The 21,433-nt window shown below is 44.5% G+C and overlaps 1 protein-coding gene and 1 long non-coding RNA gene across 2 annotated transcripts; both read left to right on the forward strand.

Annotated features, from left to right (window-relative positions):
• Positions 1–8,078: 8,078 nt before the first annotated feature.
• Positions 8,079–12,144, forward strand: LOC139560435 (zinc finger CCCH domain-containing protein 10-like). Its single transcript, XM_071377216.1, has 3 exons — positions 8,079–8,661; positions 9,773–11,049; positions 11,177–12,144. The coding sequence occupies exons 2-3, from the start codon at positions 9,910–9,912 to the stop codon at positions 11,699–11,701; spliced, it is 1,665 nt and encodes a 554-aa protein (XP_071233317.1). The 5' UTR covers positions 8,079–8,661; positions 9,773–9,909; the 3' UTR covers positions 11,702–12,144.
• An 851-nt stretch (positions 12,145–12,995) lies between these two features.
• LOC139560444 (uncharacterized) lies at positions 12,996–20,494 on the forward strand. Its single transcript, XR_011671941.1, has 3 exons — positions 12,996–18,661; positions 18,862–19,912; positions 20,125–20,494. It is a non-coding gene; the product is annotated as an uncharacterized lncRNA (long non-coding RNA).
• The last annotated feature ends 939 nt before the right edge of the window (positions 20,495–21,433 follow it).

Consider the following 21,433-nt stretch of genomic DNA (forward strand, 5'->3'; position numbering starts at 1 on the left):
CTCTGCAGGTCATTCACTAGGTCCCCCCGTGTGGTTCTGGGATTTTTGCTCACCGTTCTTGTGATCATTTTGACCCCACGGGGTGAGATCTTGCGTGGAGCCCCAGATCGAGGGAGATTATCAGTGGTCTTGTATGTCTTCCATTTCCTAATAATTGCTCCCACAGTTGATTTCTTCAAACCAAGCTGCTTACCTATTGCAGATTCAGTCTTCCCAGCCTGGTGCAGGTCTACAATTTTGTTTCTGGTGTCCTTTGACAGCTCTTTGGTCTTGGCCATAGTGGAGTTTGGAGTGTGACTGTTTGAGGTTGTGGACAGGTGTCTATTATACTGATAACAAGTTCAAACAGGTGCCATTAATACAGGTAACGAGTGGAGGACAGAGGAGCCTCTTAAAGAAGAAGTTACAGGTCTGTGAGAGCCAGAAATCTTGCTTGTTTGTAGGTGACCAAATGATTATTTTCCACCATAATTTGCAAATACATTCATAAAAAATCCTACAATGTGATTTTCTGGATTTTGTTTTTCTCATTTTATCTGTCATAGTTGAAGTATACCTATGATGAAGATTACAGGCCTCTCTCATCTTTTTAAGTGGGAGAACTTGCACAATTGGTGGCTGACTAAATACTTTTTTGCCCCACTGTATGTGGGTATGTGTATGTATGTTTGTATATAAATATATTTACCCAAAAAATATGAGGGATTGGAAATGATTTTTAAATAAACAATTAACATGATGTATATCATATCATCACATTCACGGGCCACGTTTACATGTACACCAATATCCTATTATTATTTGGGATCCTCAAGTATTAGAACAAAGCGGAGAACACCATCGTGTTCGTGAGGGTTTCATCTTCGTTCGGACGCTATGGACGTTTTCGCGAGAAGACCGATTTTCGACATGTCTCATGGTCTGACAAACATCGTTGTAGCTCAGCCACCTTCCACCACAGATGCAGAAAGTTGACATAGGTGGAGGATTGAGACGCAGCCCATGCAAAACTGACGGATTAGTTTAACTAATGGATTTTAATGGGGATTTTTATATTATGTTACTTACTTAGATTGATGCATGGGTGTGTCAATAGACTTAAGGATTTTAAATTAGGAATATTCTGTTTATTCATGGCTACAGGGATACTCCTTAGTGGGATACGCTGACCCGGGTTGAACCGGGCAAAGGCCCAGGTTGAACCGGGCAAAGGCCCATCACATCATCAGTGAATGTGGGGAGGGAGGAGCATAGGGTTACCAACTTCCTCACTACCAAATACGGGACAAAAGTTCGCGTGCCAGTGGACTGTGCCACGGCGGTATGGGTATGGTGTTGTGTGAATGAATATACAGTGTATATTCATATTCTTATTCAATTGGAAAGGCAAAACATTTGTATATTCCATTTAGTCTATATCTTTACTAAAACTGTATCATTATGTAAACTGATGTGAATAAACCTCAAAATAAATTATCAAAGAAATCACAATTTGGACCTTTACAGCAAAAAAACAACTTTTCAAATGCAAAAGAGGAAAAGAGGGACATGAGTCACTCACCAAGTCTACTTATTTTTTGCTGCTCTTGACTGATTCAAGCAGTCCTTTCTCCTTTTGCATAGCCAGAGAGAAGTCATTACATGACAAGTCACAGTTCCCAGATATTTGAAGTTCATTTTTGATCATCTCTGTGCTACATCGGTTTCTTGAGTCTGACCATTTAATGGTCATCAGACAGAAAATCCTCTCTACAAAGGCATTTGAGCCTGGCACACTGAGGACAAATGAGACAATCCTGAACATGTTGATCAAGTTGGCTTTCCCTAGGTTTTGGAAAACTGCCACCCACTTCTCACTGGCGGATTTTGTGGTATCCTGTCTGGCTTTCTGTATTTCCTCCCGGCTAACACACAACTTTTCATAGAGTTGGTCCATACTGACTGTCACAGTCATTTTGAGGGCAACCACCACCTGCTCCAGGTCAGTGAAGGAGAGCTCCTCATAGAGGCCAATCAGTTTCACCATTACATGTTCTGGTGAGAAATCAAACCACTTGTCAATGTATGTAATGACAGTGTTATAGAACTTCAAAGTCCTGTTGCTGCTTGGACCTTTGTGCTGACAATTGTTTGTCCATCAGCTGCTTGGTCTGGTATCCAAAGAAACTGTCCTGTTTCAGCTGAAGCATCTTAATTTTGAACGGTTGGACTTCCTCGTAAACATATGTGATGTAGAGCGTTATTTCCTCCAGCTTTTTACGAGCTGGTAAAAACACACCCACGTTGTGGAAAAAGCACAGATAAATCTCAGCAGCTTCTGTTTTTTCTTCATCCTCAAAAATACTCTTCAGTGCCACAGGAGTATGATGTAAGAGCTGGCCAGCTTTGCAGGAGACGATCGACAGCTGGATGAAGAGAGAGCCATCGTGTGCAAACATGTCGCAAAATTTCACGCCACTCAAGGTCAACAAAGGCAAAAAAATGCACACAGTTCCTCTCTTCGGGAAGCAGATACTAATAAGTGGCTGTAGATCTGTAAAAGAGTTGTCTCATATCCACTGACAGCTGATCGCAGGCGTGCTTGCAGGCATTATGAGCTATGTGAGCTGGGCAATTAGCTTTCAGAATGCGATTGTTGGCACTGCTCAATAACTGGTAAACAGAGAGGTGTTTTCCAATTTTTCCAGTTTCCACAGTAACGTCACGAAGAATGCACCGATATTGCTAGCACCTTAAGCTAGCGTGGCCTTGTGCATTTCTATGGATGCATGCTGAGTTAGGTCAATCTCCCCTCCATGGCCAATTGAGAATTCCCGACGCATAAAGTACAGAAAGCTTTCGACGAGTCCCCACTGACGGGCTTAACCCACGTCTTTTTTGCTTCACATTGTTTGCTGCAGTCTTTTTTGCAGGTTTATCCATATTTCCTTGATATGCCAAACCGACCGAACAATAACAGAAATTACTTTGCAGGAATTGGCTCGTTTATGCTATACTGTGATTGGATGAATATACGGGACAAACCAATTTATCCCAATATCAGGGACATCCCGGCTAATACGGGACAGTTGGCAACCCTAGAGGAGCACCCTTCTCAAACCAACATTAATCGGTGCTGCTCAGTCATTTTGTCAGTAAGGCAGCATGGTGCATTGTCCAGAAACATCTCTTTCCATCAAATATATTTTATAATTTTCTAACTAGTTTTCATTGGGAAGGCAGATAAAGCGTTTATCAAAAGCAACCACTTTTGCATGGAAAAACACAGAACCCTACTCATTTCCAAAAGTGCTTAATTAGTCTACTCACTTTTGTTTTGAGCTGACTTCACCTTCGGACAGAGCAGGGCACCTGGCCCACGCTCAAATAGAATGCAGTCATTGCAAAACACGCCAACGTGGGCAGCCGGGCGAGATTAATCAAACCCCCTCACTGATTGAGACAGGTGTGTGTCCACCCCAACGTGCTGCATGTCATGATGACACTCACCTGCCTTGAACAATGAGAATAGTTGAAATAGACAAAAGAGTGGCGTACACATTGTTGGGATCCTTCTAGTGCAGCGTTTGCAGGAGTAGTATCCAGGGGAATGGGAAGGCGGACGGAAAAGGAAGTGAGACGGTGGATGGTGGTTGGATGTGTTTGAAATGGAAAAGCGTTGCGGTAGATATTGATAAAGAAGAATATAAAGACTAAGCAGTGGCTTTATAAGTGTGATGCACTGTTGAGCTCCACATCCCGAGGGGTTCGTGCTGATTGTACGTAGATTGTGACAGCCGGTTAAATGAACAAGATGTAGGTCAGGAGATGTGCAGTATTATCATAAGGAGACGTATACTTGGAATACGGAGGAGGAATGGAAGGTAAAAGAGAGGCAGAGGAGAGTGAGAGAGAGTGAGGAAGATGGTGAGCTCGAGTTGGTTAAAGAAAAATGGTAGAAAGTGTTAGCAGAGTGAGATGTTACAGGTGTCAAGCTTATGGGCATGTGGCAGCAGTGTGTAGGAGGGCAGTTCAAGGGTGTGAGAAGTGTGCCAAAGGGCATAAGACAAAGGAATGTGTAGCATTAGGAAAAGTAGTGATACAGTATGTGTTCATTGTAGGGGTGCCCATGGGGCTGGGTATCAGAAATGTCCGGTGCGAGAGATGCAGGTTGAGGTTTCCAGGGTTAGAGTAGTGCAGAAGTTTTCATATGCTGAGGCAGTGAAGAAAGTAGAGGAATATGAGTCAAGGGGGAGGGATCCTGAGAGGAGTGGTGTGAGTAGTAGATCTGTACCTGTACAGTACAGAGGCCAACAAGTGATATATGTTTCAGTAAGATTGGATTTTTTGCATTTATAGCAATGGTTATCAACTGTACTGCAGGGACGGAACGTACGTCGCAGAAAATTGAGGTTGGGGTGGCAGCTGCAGAGAGGTATTTGGGTGTGCGAGACTTGACGTCAGAAGAGTTACAGGGTGTGTTAAGTGGTGGTGTCCCATCCTTTCAGGCTGTTTGCCTGAAGTAGGACAAAATAGATTTAAATAGTGGAGTAGGGTGGTGTTTTAAAAATATATATATGTTTTAGTGAGTTTAGTTTTAGGGTATTGGTAGGGTATTTGTTTATTTATTTTTTCAAGCAAAGTATAAGGGAGTTATACTCCAGTCTAGTAGGTGGCGGTAATGTAACATTTATTGGATGCCAACCGCCGTTAAACTTCATTGAAGAAGTACACATTGTTGGATTACTTCATGGAGCAAAACATTTCTTAAATGTAATAATGGAGCATTTTCTACATTAAAATGAACCCCCTGCAACTAGACATGGAAGTTTAGAAGACATGTTGTCTTCCAAGTTGGTAATTGAGAAAGTATCACCAAGTAAAGGTTGGTTGAACATTTGTGCTATGCTTAACATTACATTTTAGCAATTTAGCAGACGCTTTTATCCAGAGCGATTTACAGTTTTGCATTCAGACTTGCATTAACTTAAAACCTTTCTGGACTACCCATCCCGGATCCGGGATCATTCTCATCAGAAACGCTGACTAGCATAGCATAGCCTAGCGCCACAGGGATATAATACAATATAATTTCATGAAATCACAAGTCCAATACAGCAAATTTTTTCACAGAAAAGATAGCTTTCACAAAACCCACAAATAGAGATAAAATTAATCACTAACCTTTGAACAACTTCATCAGATGACAGTCATATGACATCATGTTATACAATACATTTATGTTTTGTTCGATTATGTGCATATTTATAGCCACAAATCGTGGTTTTACATTGGCGCCATGTTCAGAAATGGCTCCAAAATAGCGAAAGTAATTACAGATAGCCACGTGAAATACAGAAATACTCATCATAAACTTTGATGAAAGATACATGTTTAACATATAATTAAAGATACACTGGTTCTTAATGCAACCGCTGTGTTAGATTTAAAAAATAACTTTAGTAAAAAGCACAGCATGCAATAATCTGAGACAGCGCTCAGCCATTCTCCACCATGTTGGAGTCAACAGAAATACGAAATTACATCATAAATATTCCCTTACCTTTGATGATCTTTCATCAGAATGCAGTGCCAGGAATCCTAGTTCCACAATAAATAGTTTTTTTGTTTTATAATGTCCATTACTTCTGTCGAATTAGCAACTTTGGCTAGCATGTGTAGTTCACGTGTCCATCGAACTTTACGCTAATGAACGAAAACTTCAAAAAGTGATATTACAAATCGAATAAACTGGTCAAACTCAGTTGAGAATCAATCTTCAGGATGTTTTTCTCATATATATCCAATAACGTCCCAGACGGAGAATTTCTTCATGTCTATCTAATGCATTGCAGACAAGGACATCACATGCGTAGTGTGCGTGGCCAAGAACTGGCAATATGCCTGACCAGTCACTCCATTGGCTCTCATCCGGTCCCACATCAAGCTATATGCTTCATTCCACGTTCTACTGCCTGTTGACATCTAGTGGAAGGCGTATGAAGTGCATACAGATCCATAAATATAAGGCAATTGAATAGGCGATGCCTTTCACAGCGACCCATTTCAGAATTTTCACTTCCTGTTTGGAAGTTTGCCTGCCATATGAGTTCTGTTTTACTCACAGATATAATTCAAACCGTTTTAGAAACTTCAGAGTGTTTTCTATCCAATAGTAATAATAATATGCATATCATATGATCTAGGACAGAGTACGAGGCCGTTTAATTTGGGCACCAATTCATCCAAAAGTGAAAATGTCGCCCCCTATCCCTAAGAAGATAGGAGGGACAACCACAAATCAAGGTCATAGTAAGTAGCCTACATTTTTCCTCAATAAAGTAGCCATCAGCAAAGTCATGGATAGAAATGGGGGAAAAAGTAAAGTGCCGAGTGTTAATTCATGAAAGGCTCACCCAGCTGGATCAGTAAAAATGGTCTGATTAGGTGATAATATGTTTAATAGCATGCCCGGTCTAGTATATAAGCAGCAGCCACAAGATGTTCAAAGTCGCCTTCCCTTTGAATTTTAAGATTATATGTGACAAGTTATATAATTACCCAAGCTCTGCTGGTACCTAAAAGGTTATTTCAGCTTTCAGTTTAGGCCTTTTAAGCTATGAAGCACAGGGAAAGACTCTTTTCACGCCACTTCGATACCAAAGTGACTTTTTCGTAGCAGGTTAAGAGAATTAACGCAGAAGGTTAGGCGAATTAATGCAGCAGGTTAGGATAATTAACATAGCAGGTTAGGAGACTGAGGTTAAGGTTAGCGAAAAGTCTCTCCTAACCTGCTATGAAAGTCCCATGAAGCACCACCGCCAGCAATGCATCTTGGTCTTGTTTTCCAGCTGCACGCACCCACTACCCCCACTTTCTTCAGGCAGGTACAGGGTCACCTGTCCTCCTGCAGGCAGCGTCGTGTCGGAATCTTCTTCTTCTTCTATGGTATATTGGCAATGGTATATCGCCACCTACTGTGCGGGATGGAAACAGGATTCCCAAAAATGGAACAAAATAACAATAAATAATAAAAAATATACATGTATATAAAAATAAATGAACTAAAATAAAACTACCAAAAAATAAATAAACTCAATCAAACAAGTTTTCTGTTAAAAATTTAACAGATCTGATCCCTACACAGGCTCAAGGGGAACCTGGGAAAGCGGGTCTACTGACGCCAGTACCCATTAAGCTCCCAAAACGTTTCTGCCGCAGCCACAATAATGTCCAGTTCTTAGACTTCTTTGAGACTTGAGCCGTACAGTTTATAACTGTGGCAATGAATGCCACAAAATCCACCTTTTTAACACACAGGGTATCTTTTGACTGGCAGCAAACATTTACTACAAGCTGTGGTGTATCCACTACCAGATCTTCACTAGCATCACTTGTATTCTCAATTATTTTAATCGCCTCCGCATAGGAGATTCGATAGACTGCTCTAACTTTTGCCACGTCAATTTGCTCTTTATCAAAAAACAACAGGACCGGCAGACTTTCTTATTTTTCTCCATTCACCCACTGGGAATTGTCTTCAGATATTCAACCTGAACATCGATTTTCACCCCTGAGATGACTCCTTTGATGGGTGCTCTACTCCAAAGTTCAAAACACAAAACCTCTGTTGTTAGGATTCTTTTGAGGCTCACTGCAATCTTACTCTGTTCTTCAGAAATACAATTAATCAAAATAAGGTCACTCCTGGTCACTGAGACTCCACTCCACTTTTCCCAGCGCATACTTAACAATTTGACACCTCAAACGTGTTTTCCCCACATATGCATCCTTACTCAACAAACGCATTACAACAAGAAGTGATTCATTATCATTCATACACGTATCCTCCACTCCAATTTTAGCCAATTTTATTTTTGTTCCAGTTTTCACTACTACTGTTGTCCATTCAACACATTTGTCTTCACCAACTTTGCTCGACGCGCTGCTTGATTCGAACTCAGCATCCACTTCCGCCATCTTTTCCCTCGTGTCGTAATCACCCCACAAGAGGCGCTCGGATGTCGTAGCACAGGCGGTCGGTAGTGGAAAGACAGGAAGAAGAGAGATCATGATACAGAAAGCAGTGGAACGTCTAGCAAAGAAAGCATAAAGATGGCCAGGGTAGGAAGCAAGGACATGCTGAACAATCCTAAGGGTGGAGTGTTTCAGCATGATATATATATCAACTTTAATGGGGTTGGGGAGGTGTTTTGGGGGGAGGGTGTGGTAGAAGTTAGGGATTTATTTGGTTTTGAATTTTATTTTCATGGTAGTACAGAATTGGGCAGATCATGATTGATCGTACATTCCAGCACAGTAGGTGGCGGCATTCACTTTAACGATTGTTTGCGGGCCGCCATATTATCATAGAATAATTAGAATTAGCGCAAGCGCAGAAAGTCTGGTGTTTGTTTTCATCCCCTACGTCCAGTAGATGGCAGCAAATCTGCAGGACGATGTGGAAATATTTTGGAACAGTAGAGGTAGAAAATCTTCTTCTCTGGTGGTTTTGTTTTGAGTCTTTGGAGGACCAAACAACACGACTTAAATAATGTGTTAAAAGGCCATAGGAATGATAGTTAAACATTTGTCTCACATTCGTAAAATAGAAATACCATCAGCTGACATCGAAAGTACACCGTTCCTTCTGCGTTAAATGCTCCTGAAGTCATCATTTTGGTAAGTTCTTTGACGGCTAGTCATAGGTAATGTATATAGCTAACCTTAGCTGTGTAACCAGACATCTTCAACACACTGTAGCAGCTGAATGCCTGCATCTAGTTTGCTTGCACAATTGTACCATGTGACTGCAGCTTGTACGGTTGCGTTAGCTAGCTAGCCACAAAAATATGCACCTGTTAGCTAGCTATATTAATAGCTATAACGTTAGATAGCTCTCCTTCAGCTACCCTCCCGGCTAAGCAACCTGGGCTAGGCCGTGATTTAAAATATATATATATATATATATTTTATTTACCTAGGCAAGTCAGTTAAGAACACATTCTTATTTACAATAACGGCCTACTCCCAAACCATAACGCGGACGACGCTGGGCCAATTGTGCGCCGCCCTACGGGGCTCACAATCACGACCGGTTGTGATACAGCCTGGAATCGAACCAGGGTCTGTAGTGACGCCTCTAGCACTGATATGCATTAGACCGCTGCGCCACTCGGGAGCCCAGGGGCTAACGTTATGTCGCTAGTTAACATGTTGTTTAGCTAACCAGCTTGTTAGGGCCAAGGTTGCTATTTACCTCTTAAACAGCAAGAGTCTGTTGCCTATAGCCAAGACTAGCTAGTTATGTTAGTCTCAACAGAGATTGTCTTTCTTTTTTTATTTTCTTATTTAACCTGTGTTTAACTAGGCAAGTCAGTTAAGAGCACATTCTTATTTACAATGACAGCCTACTTGTAAAGCCCCCCCCCCCCCGGCCGAACCCTCCCCTAACCCGGATGAAGCTGGGCCAATTGTGCGCCGGCCTATGCGACTCACAATCACGGCCGGTTGTGATACAGACTGGATCGAACCTGTGTCAGTAGTGACGCCTACTTAGTGCCTTACCCACTCTGGAGCCTTGTTGTTTAATGTCCCTGTACCGGGCATTTGGTCTGTATAATTATACTTTCCACTCACTTCTGTGTTTGTCCAATCAATGATTTTAATTGCAAGCGTTTGTTCTCACAGATGCCATTGCCTATGTGTAGATTTATTTAACTATCTAGCTAGATAACGGTCACACAGAATATATTTAAACTTGTTAACAACCAACTTGACATGTATCTTTCAGATGCCATGGTAAAGGATTGCATTGGTCCAAAGAGAATCTGAGCTACAGTCATTATCATGGAACAGAAAAGGCTTTCAGAATAAGTCACTTGCCCACACACATGAGTGCTGTGTTCCCCTTGCGCTGGGCCAAGCGCCATGCCTGACCGGGACAGCACCTACCTGTCAGGTGGTGGTGGGAGCAGCGGCGGGGTGGGTACTAGTGTGAGCGAGGAAGTGGGGTCTGGTTTAGGAGGGGGCACGGGAGAAGGCCGGGGGGGATCCGCAGGAGGTGAAGACAGTGGCTCTGGTTCTGGGGGCATGGGTGGAGGAGGGGCCCTGGGGAATGGGAACAACTGCGGGGGAGGTGGAGCCGGGGGCTCGGGGTCAGAACCGGCCCCGGACGGGGTCTGCAGAGACTTCTTGAGGAACGTGTGTAAGAGGGGCAAACGCTGCCGCTTCAAACACCCCGACTTCAACGAGGTGCCAGACCTCGGGGTGCAGAAGAACGAGTTTGTATTCTGCCACGACTACCAGAACAAGGAGTGTGTCCGCTCCAACTGCCGCTTCGTCCACGGCTCCAAGGAGGATGAGGACTACTATAAGAAGTCAGGGGAGCTGCCCCTCAGGTTGAGGGGGAAAGTAGCTGCAGGACTGGGCCTGTCCCCCATGGACCTCCCCCACAGCCGAGGGGAGGTCCCCATCTGCAGGGACTTTCTGAAGGGTGAGTGCCAGCGGGGCAACAAGTGTAAGTTCCGCCACGTCAAGAAAGACAATGAGTACGAGCCGGCAAGAGTGGGTGTGGGGAGCGTGTTGGGGCCAGGGGCCAGTGGGATGGTGAACACAGGCGGAGGGGTTGGGGTGGGTGCCTGTGGAGGCATGGCTGGACTGGTGGGGGGTGGAGGTGGGGGCAACATGATGGGGATGGGCTGCCCCAGCCTTGGGGGTTGCAGAGACCCGGGTATCTTAGGGGTGGGAGGAGTAGGGGTAAGTGGGATTGGGGGTTGCATCTCCATGGGGGCCTCAGGACCTCATCGTTTTGACAGGGGCCCCTGCTCGGCGTACGACCCCCTGTTTGAGAGCGGTCTGTATGAGACATCGCCCCTGGAAGCCCCTGTGGACCACACAATGCTGCAGCTGAAGAGACGCAGGCTGGAGGGTCTCCGGCTGGACGGGAACGGAGGGGGGCACTATGAGCTCGGGGTGCAGGCGGCCCTCTCACCCCGGCCCCTGGAGTACAGGTTTCTGGAGGAGGAAAACACCCTGCTGAGGAGGAGAGTGGATGAATTGAAGAAACAGGTCAGTCTAGCAGGCGGGTGATGATGAACATCCCTCCACACATAATCAACAACCACACATAACAATACAATGTATCTATTAACCTTTTAAGATCACTCCTCAAATACCTTGTTAATCTTTTCTTCAGGTGTCAAACCTCATGGCCACCAACGAGGTGCTGCTGGAGCAGAATGCCCAGTTCCGGAGCCAGACCAAGGTGTCGGTGATGACCCTGTCCTCCACCCCAGCCCCCTCTGAGCAGACCATGGCGTCCCCCGTGGGCTCGGTCAGTTCCTACAACCACAGCATCGCCCAGACCCATACCACCCTGAGCAGCGCCGGGCTGCAGCCTCGTACCGTCACCCTCACACAGCAGGACCTAGTGGCCCCCACCGGTGCCCCTACAGTGCCCCCATCTAATGCTGCCCCATCCAGCGCTCCCCTGCCCCACCTCAACCCCGAGATCACCCCGCTCTCAGCCGCCCTGGTTCAGACCATCGCCCAGGGCATGGTGCCTCCCGTCTCCATGGCACCCATCACTGTTTCAGTGGCGCCGGTGGCTGTATCCATGGCACAGCCTCTGCCTGGCATCACTATAAGCCATGCCACCAGCCCCATGGTGTCATACCCTATCGCCAGCCAGAGTATGAGGATCACCACCATACCTCACTGATGCAGCACACTCTCTAGGACCCTCCCATGGAACTAAAGATGGAATTCTACATACCATCCCTCTGCTGAATGACTTGAGGGGAGACATTGAGGTGGGTGATCCCTAATGCCCACATGCCATGGGCAGAGAAAAGGTTAATGATGATAGGATGCCTTCACCACACAAACCCTGCTCTGTGGCAGCGTTGCAGGTAGTCCTCTGAGGTGACCTCTGAACTTGTTAAAGGTTTGTGTGCCAAAAGGACTTCTTCAAACAGATACCAAAAATAACGACAAACTGTAAAAATGTCAGGGTGATATTCATAGTTTGACAAATTTGACTGTCATGACATTGCAAGGGGTTTATGACATTTCAGATAGCTTCCGTTATTTATGATTATGGGTTTTGCTTGTGTAACTTATTTTGCACACATTTAATGAGAATAACAACCACAAGAAAATGAATCTGTCCTGTTATTACTAATTAATCAAGTTATCTAGAGTAATGTTATGGGTCGATAAGGTTACTGATTGACACACCATCAGATACATTTTTCAGTGTTTGAAGCATTGGTATCTTTGCCCTTTCCAGCCTAAACTCAGTTGAGCCTAAACAAAGGTAAGTCTACCATGAAGGGAATGGGTAAGCTTGGAATAGAAACACCTTTAGTAAACATGTTTTTGATCAATTCCAAATGTACTCATCGTTTTATACATTTGTAATTTAGCAGAGGCTCTTATCCAGAGCGACTTAGTTAGTGCATTCATCTTAAGATAGCTAGGTGGGCCAACCACATTTCAGTCATAGCTACTTTGAGGAAAAATGTACTTACTATCTGTAAAGTCAGTGCCCAGGTGGTTCCACCTTGGGGTGCCAGGACAGAGAAAAGCTTTGACTGAGCTGGAGCTGCCCTCCCGTAGGGGTGGGAGGGCCAAGAGACCAGAGGTGGCAGAACGGAGTACTTGGGTTGGGGTGTAGGGTATCAGAATAGTGTGCTTCACGGTGTACTTCTACACCTGCATTGCTTGCTGTTTGGGGTTTTAGGCTAGGTTTCTGTACAGCACTTTGTGACATCAGCTGATGTAAGAAGGGCTTTATAATAAATTAGATTGATGATTGATTGAGCCTGAAGGTAAAGAGTGACAGTTCCTCTTGCTGCTCCGTAGGCAAGTACCTTGTAGTGGATACGAGCTTTGACTGGAAGCCAGTGGAGTGTACGAGGAGCGGGGTGACATGGGAGAACTTGGGAAGGTTGAACACCATGCGGGCTGCGGCATTCTGGTAAGTTGCAGGGTTTTGATGGAACAAGCAGGAAGCCCAGATGGGAGAATACAAGTGCCGCTTCCTGTGTGAGGTAGGGTCATGCTCTGTTGCCACCTGGGTGTCTTTGCTATGTCATCTGCATAGCAATGATAGAGACCGTGTGAGGATATGACGGAGCCAAATAACTTGGTGTATAAAGAGACTAGGGGACCTAGAACCAAACCCTAGGGGACACCAGTAGTGAGTACGTGGTGCAGACACAGATCCTCTCCACGTCACCTGGTACGAGAGACCTGCCAGGTAAAATGCAGTCCAAGTGTGGAGATGAGGATCTGATGGTTCACGGTGTCAAAGGCAGCGTATAGATCTAGGAGGATAAAAGGAGATAGTCAGCCTCTGTGTCACAGGAGAGCAGTCTCGGTTGAGTGACCGGTCTTGAAGCCTGACTGGTTGGGGTCAAGAAGATAGTTCTGAGAGCGATAGCAAGAGAGTTGGTCAGAGACCGCACGCTCAAGTGTCTTGGAAATAAAAGGATACCGGTCTGTAGTGTGATGTCAGAGGGGTCGTGTGTTGGTTTCTTGAGGAGGGGAGCGACTCAGGCCATTTTGAAGTCAGAGTGGACGAAGCCTGTGGGCAGGGATAAGTTGAGGGAGGTAAGGAATGGGAGAAAGTCTCCAGAGATGGTCTGGAGGGAATGGGGTCGAGCTGGCAGGTTTTCGGGCAGCCGGACCTCAAGTCACAGGATTTCATCTAGAGAGAGAGGAGAAAGATGTCTAGGAGTAGTTCTGTGTGAATGGGACAGAGAGGGAGGGGGTGGAGGATAGAGGAGCAAAATAGTTTCCTAGGGTTAGAGGCAGAAGTTGGAAATTTAGAGTGATAGTGGCTTTAGCAGCAGATAGATGGGGGAGTGAAAGGGAGATTTAGTTACCTCCATTTTCACTCCGCAGCCCTGTTCTGGAAGTTCACAATGAGTCACTCAGCAGTGGGGGAGGGCCGAGACGGACGGACGGGAGGAAAAGGGACAGTGTGAGTCATAGGATGCAGAAAAGGAGGAGAGTAATGTTGAAAGGCAAAATCAAGAGGGAGAAAGATTTAGCAGAAGGGAGAGAATTGCGACGGCACATGACCGTCTGGGTAGGGGTTGAGTGGATAGGGTTGGAGGAGAAGGAGACCGACACTGAAACAAAGTGGGGATCAGCGACCTGGAAGGGGGTTTCAGTGAAATTAGTAGGCGAACAGCCTCTAGTAAAAATGAGGTCAAGCCTATTACCAGCCTTGTGAGTGGGAGGGGGCTTGGAAAGGGTGAGGGCAACGAGGGAGAATAAATAAATGAATCGATGGCAGACGTCGGGAGGTTGAAGTCGCCCATTACAAAGAGGTGAGCCATTGTCAGGAAATGAGCTTATCAAGGTGTCAAGATCATTGAGAAACTCTACAAGGGCACCTGGTGGGCAATAGATGACCATGTTTGAGCGGACAAGTGACAGCATGGAATTCAATTGAGATGGACAGGTAGGTGAGGGAGAAAAGAGAATCTACACTTAGGACAAATCAGTAGGCCTGTGCCACCACCGTGATAACCAGGGCCAAAAGGTCTAGGGACTGAAGGCAGCATAGGCTGAGATGAACTTGGTGTTCTTGACCACAGATCAGCAGTTCCAAACGCTGCCAAGACCAGGAATTCCACATGGGTTGTGCGCGCAGGGTACACTAAAAGGGTTGCAGCCAAGGGGTAGGGAGCGTCTATAAAACCTACAGGGAAAGGAGCAAACAGGTATAGAAAACACACATAGTTGACAAAGCTGCAAAATGAGACCTGAAAATAACTAAGATATTCAAATCAAATTTTATTTGTCACATGCGCCAAATACAACAGGTGCAGACCTTACAATGAAATGCTTCGACCCAGAGCATCCCGACAATGGGCTTCAGGATCTCGTCACGGTATCTCTGTGCATTCAAATTGCCATCGATAAAATGCAATTGTGTTCGTTGTCCATAGCTTATGCCTGCTCATACCATAACTCCAATGCCACAATGGGGCACTCTGTTCACAACGTTAACATCAGCAAACTGCTCGCCCACACGATGCCATACACGCTGTCCACAATCGGCCCGGTACAGTTGAAACCGGGATTCTTCTATGAAGAGCACACTTCTCCAGCATGCCAGTGGCCATCGATGGTGACCATTTGTCCACTGAATTCGGTTACGACACTGAACTGCAGTCAGGTCAAGACCCTGGTGTGGATGACAAGCATGCAGATGAGCTTCCATGAGACTGTTTCTCACAGTTAGTGCAGAAATTCTTCGGTTGTGCAAACTGACAGTTTCATCAGCTGTCCAGGTGGCTGGTCTCAGACGATCCCCCAGGTAAAGAAGCCAGATGTGGAGGTCCTGGGCTGGCATGGTTATACATTGTCTGCTGTTCTGAGGCCGGTTGGACGTACTGCCAAATTTTATAAAACGATGTTGGAGGCAGCTTATGGTAGAGAAATGAACATTCAATTCTCTGGCAACAACTCTGGTGGACATTCCTGCAGTCAGCATGCCAATTGCACACTCCCTTAAAATTTGATGAATCTGGCATTGTGTTGGTGACAAAACTGCACATTTTAGTGGCCTTTTGTTCCCAGCACAAGGTGCACCTGTGTAATATCATGCTGTTTAATCAGCTTCAGTCGGCAGGTTTCCATTGACCCAGGTTTATTCAAGTATGGTTATCTGCAGAGTATGGAAAGCGAATCAGCTAATTGGGCAGATTTGTTGCCACTCTAGCCAATTTTGCGTGGCTGATTGGGCTGCATAACGAGTCAATAATAAGCCGGCAACCAGTGCACCCATTTCCACCCTGCACTAGATAGCACAACCACAAAGTCAAAGTGCCTGCCAGCTAATATGGCGACAGAAGAGGAATATTGGGACGGGGACACAAAGGTGAATATCTAAGGAGGAATGGAGATGGAAGAAGAGGGTGGAGTTGAATTTTAGGAAGATGGCAATAAAAATGGAGATTGGGTGACGAAGAAGATTGGTGTTAAGTGCAAACGGAGTGAGCCGTGCGCCAGACCGACTTCTGGAGGTGAAATGGAAGTGAATGAGGGTGAATTAGGTGGGGTGGAAGGTGTGGTGAGGAGCTGGCATTGATGGACATAATGAAGAAGAATCTGGTCCAGCAGGAGTGACATTTTTGGAGAAAGTGGATCCTTGCCTTTTAGCGGATACATTTGTGGTTTCAGGGTGGATGAGAAAGGAGTTGGATGCAGTTCAATCAGTGAAGGTAACCTGTAGTGGACTTGTGATATTTATGTTTCTTCTGGGCGCTGCGTGTCATGCAACTTGGGTCGGTTTCTTGCTTTGTGCTTAAGAATAGGGCACCATTGAAAGAAATGATTTCTGGCGTAGCGTTACATGTGGAGGTGGAGCAATTTGAAGTTGAAGATTCCTGGTGTTTTACGTTCGCTGTTTGGTGCGATGCAGACCCGGTGGTGAAAGAGGAGTCACTGTCAGTCCTTTTGAGTTTTTACCTGACAAAGTCATGTTAGGATATATCAGGTATACTGTTAGAGCTTTTGTGCCAAATCCACTGTGCTGTTTCAGGTGTGTAGGTGGGAGATGCCAAGATGTGGGAAGCGTGCAGGAGGGCATGGGACAGAGGATTGTGTAGTTTCGTTGGCTAAAATTGTGTGTGTCAATTGTAGGTGTGCCCATGCTGCTGGGAATCGGAAGTGTCCGGTGCGAGAGAGGCAGGTTGAAGTGGCCAGAGGCAGAATATTACAGAAGGTGTCGTATGCTGAGGCAGTGGATGGGTCAAGGGTGAGGGATCCAGAGAGGATCCATATGAGTAGTAGATCTGTGCCAGCACAGGACGATAGGCCAACGAGTGATATGTTTCACTAAGGTTGGATTTTAGCGTTCATAGAAATGGTTGTCAACTGTACTGCAGAAATGGAATGTAAATAAATGTGGTGGCAGCTGCAGAGAAGTATTTGGGTATATGAGATTTGATTTCAGAAGAGTAACAGTTGAGTGGTGGTGTCCCATCCTCTTAGGTCGTTGGTATGGTGCAGGAGCAGATAGGGTCAAAGTTGTAGAATGGGGTAGTGGCTTTTTAATGAGTGTAGGGTTGTTGGAAGTGGGTAATATTATATTTTTCTATTTTTATGAAATAGTGGTGTGTAGGGTTAGTAGGTGGTGCATTATTATTATCATTATTATATATTTTTTCCTTTTTATTTTTGTATCATAAGTGTAATGTGATTGACCACGCACTACCGCACAGTAGGTGGCAGCATGCACAAACAAAATGTACGAACGCCATGATATCGAAGAAGAAGAAAGTGCCTGCTGATTTGAGATGATTCCACAAAGCCAATTTATGCTTGATCCAAAAATGTGGTAGGTGGGGGCGGTATGTTCTGAATAAATAAACAAACTTACTTTCTTGACAACTTCCTTCACAATAGCTCTGCTTCGCTAAGAGCAAGAAGTATGAAAGCCCTGACATCTACGGAGGCTGCATCACAGTAAATGCCGTATGGCCACTTCAGATTCGGATTAATCATTCAGATCCTTTTATGCTTGATCCGACAATGGGATCCGGAGGCTCTGGAGGTTTGCGGAGGCCAAATCGAGTTCCACCCCGCATCTCTGTGGGCCTCCCAATTGTAGCAGAGGGCTCCGTATAGCTCCGCATTGACATAATTGGTTACGGTAGGTGGCGGTGGTACATCCTGTATATACAGTGGAGGCTGCTGAGGAGAAGATGGCTCATAATAATGGCTGGAACGGAGTGATTGGAATAGCATCAAACTCATGGAAACCATATGTTTGATGTATTTGATACTATTCCACTTATTCCCGAACAGAAAGCGCCCCAGGTTAGCGAGTCCTTATTTCCGCACTACACACTCAGTGCCCCCCTGCCAAAAAATCCCCATTCTGCACTAACTGTAGTTTTTATTCAGACATTTGGAACAACACAAATAAACAATCATAACATTTAAAATGATATAAACATATATACAAAAATAAGACTCATAAATATCAAAAGAAGTAACAAAGACAAATAGAAACAAATTTGTGTTGATTTGGCCCGCGAGCATCAATGTATTACCCATCCCCCAACACTGTCAACCAAGAGTCAAGACTAAACCAATTCACCTTGGTGGTGTGCAGACTGGTTTTATATTATTCTTAACGATTTCGCACAAACCAGAAAGAAAATGCAACAATAAGTCTGTGAAACTATATATTAACAGTATTATGAATTCATTGAGGTTTATTTGGTAGCATTTCATAGTGTGACTGATTTTACTAATTGTGTTAGTACTGTCCAAAGTTAGAGGTGCGCTATTTGATAGATTCTCCCGCTCCCCCTACCTCCGGCTTCCAGTGGGGAGACCTGAGGTCAACCTACCCCCGCCAGCCTAGCTCACAAACTAGAATCAGGATGCCCACTCCGACAAGGTTAATTGACCCACAGTCCCACACGGTGACATGATATCATTGATATGAGCGATAGAAAACCGATCGTGCAAATGTCACCGTTTTCTGTCCTCAGATAAAGAGAGCTAAGAAAGCTTGTCTACATATGAAAAGGTTCCAATGAAGAGCAGTGGTTCTCAGTCCTGGTCCTGGGGACTCAAAGGGGTGCACATTTTGCCCTAGCACTGCACAGCGGATTCAAATTATCAACTCATCATCAAGCTTGAAGTGGTATTTATGTATTCATTTGTGATGCTATCCTTGTTATGATCCTGTTATTGTCACATGCTACATGTGCACATATGTGTGCCCATGCATCTATCTATCCAATGTTATCATGATTTGTTATCAGGGATATTATACTTTAGTAATCTACAATGACCTGATGATGTAAAAGTCTAATAATTACGTTGTCTTCCATATTCCTACAGATACCTTGTAACTGGAGATTCCTTCAAAACGATTGCCTGCAGTTAACGTGTAGGGCACTGCAAGGTGGGTGACCAGGGCCATCTGGGACTGCCTACTGGAGGAATTCAGGTGTGTGAAGGCTACCTGTGCCCTGCATAACTTCTTGATGATGGACACGAGGACCAGGAAGGGATCTGCAGATCGCCGCCTTGTGCCAGAGGAGAAGTCTGCTGCTCTGCAGGATGTTTCAAGGATGGGGTCCAACAACGCAGCAAGAGAGGCAATCCGTGTGCGGGAGATCTTCACCTCCTACTTCTTGGAAGAGGGTGCTGATGCACAACCAAAGGCTCTTTTAAGAGCCATTCACATTGCAGTAAGAGTATTCTTCCATTTACTTAGCTATGTCAACTGCAGGTATTCAATTCCCAGTTTCTCTCCCTTTGATTTCTACTTCTCAGGTGAGGGTGATGTTTAGGTAAGGGTGGGATGTCTGTACAAAAACAAAACAGGCTATTTTAATTCACACAATTAGACACCCTATAACCTACACACTCATGTATCAATCTGATTGATGGATTGTGTTCTGCGGTAAGCAGGCTCAGGTGTACAACTGTGGCTCCTTCCACCTTCAAAGAATAGGCAAGAGGGCCAACCATGGAGAATAGTAAGACACTTCATTATTGCTATATTGTTTGTCCTTGTGTGTCCGCTCATGTTTTTCAGCATAAAGTACTCTGCAGCCACTTAGTGTGGTGTGGACACCAGGTGAGGCCACATGTAACAGTATAGCTTCCGTCCCTCTCCTCGCCCCTACCTGGGCTCGAACCAGGGACCCTCTGCACACACCGACAACAGTCACCCTCGAAGCATCGTTACCTATCGCTCCACTTTCACACCGGTTACACAGATTCCTGTTGAACACTGTCTCTTTAACTACCTTATTTTCTCAATGACAGTCTCTCTCCTTCACTTCATCCCTCTTTTCCCTAAATCCTTTAGGTTATATCAGCTGTGTCGGTGAACCCCTCCCGCATCTGAACTGGCTACATAGAGGGTACAGCATGATCAGAGGTGAGAGGTCAATTGGTCAGGTCAACAGGAAGTATTATTAAAGATGCTTTACATTGAAATACAGATAGAGGTGCAGTAGTCCCAGAGTTAATGATCCAAGGTCAGTTTTGCATTTCACCTCCTGATTATTATGATGACAAACAATGTTAGAATAAAAAAGTAAACAAGTCTTAAACATGCTATCGCTCTCTCCATCTGTCTCTCGTCTGCAGATATGTTTTGATGTGAGAGAGGATGCCAACCCCCAGTCCCATCATCACCACATCACCCGCTTTTAAGATAACCTTCGGGCCGACTAGAGACACTATGTAATTGTGATGAACTGGGAGAATATTTGGGTTCCACTGTGATTCATTAATCATATGCTGCCTTCCCTGCTCCTATGTTCTTACCTCTTTCCCTTTCTGTCTTTTACACCTCTCTCGCCACCTCCTTTCTAACCTCTGTTTTTATAATGCACAACATATATGCATTGAAGTACAGATTGAACTTTTATTTATAATATTAAAATTATAATATTTATAATGCTTGTATTTATAACACTTGGATAATGAACTTCTTTCAATAAAGCGTTTCACATTCTCTGCTGTTTGAAATTAACTCCCATTTGATGAATACTACACCTATCCTGTTTATCAGATCAATGCAGATGAAGGGCATTACATATTGAGATGAACCAGTTTTAGAGTATTTACATGAGGCATAGGAAGTGTAGTGTACTGTTTAAAAAAATTATATTTCTGTATATATGAATTACAAATCAGCCTTTAACTAGTTAAATCCTATTTCTAGTCTTAGTTACAATGTGTAACCATTGATGTCCCAGGACCAAGATTTGTAAAGACTTTTGAAGTGTATAGTTGTAATACATACATGCAGACACAGCATCATACAAAGACTGGAATGTGATACTCCTGGTATTGGATATGACTGAAAAATAATCTCAAAGACATTCATACCTGAACTGCACCTTTATTTGCCAAGGTAGAGTACATGATCAGTGAATATATTAAATGTACAGGCTACAATGTGGGGATCTCATGCTATAATAACTGCAAAATGTACTTTTCGTAGCACTAGCAGGTTATGATAATTAACGTAGTAGGTTAGGATAATTAGGTTACGGTTAGGTGTTAGCAAGCAAACCAAAAAATGTTGCTCAAACAGAGGGGGGAACTAACAGGTGGGATTTTAGGAGGGGTTCTGAAAGTTGACTGGCAACAACAACTGGGACCTAAGGCACCCACTAAATTTGCCCAAGAAGAGTCAAACAAAATAAAAACCCACACCAAACTTAAAGACAGGAAGCAAAACATAAAAATTAGGGAAATCAGATAAATGATTGTTTTTTAGAAATCAAATAGGGAAAGCCAACCAAAGGTGTTAACCCTCCACATCTCTCAAGCCAACTGGGGCACTGACTAAAGAGGTGACAGCCATCGGTGCGCCCAGTGTGCTAACGTCCAACCTCGAAATATAAACGGAAAAACAAAAGCCTGTAAAAGTTAGGAAAAGGGTTAT

Source organism: Salvelinus alpinus, chromosome 2 (assembly GCF_045679555.1).
Source record: "Salvelinus alpinus chromosome 2, SLU_Salpinus.1, whole genome shotgun sequence".
NCBI classification, from domain to species: Eukaryota; Metazoa; Chordata; class Actinopteri; order Salmoniformes; family Salmonidae; genus Salvelinus; species Salvelinus alpinus.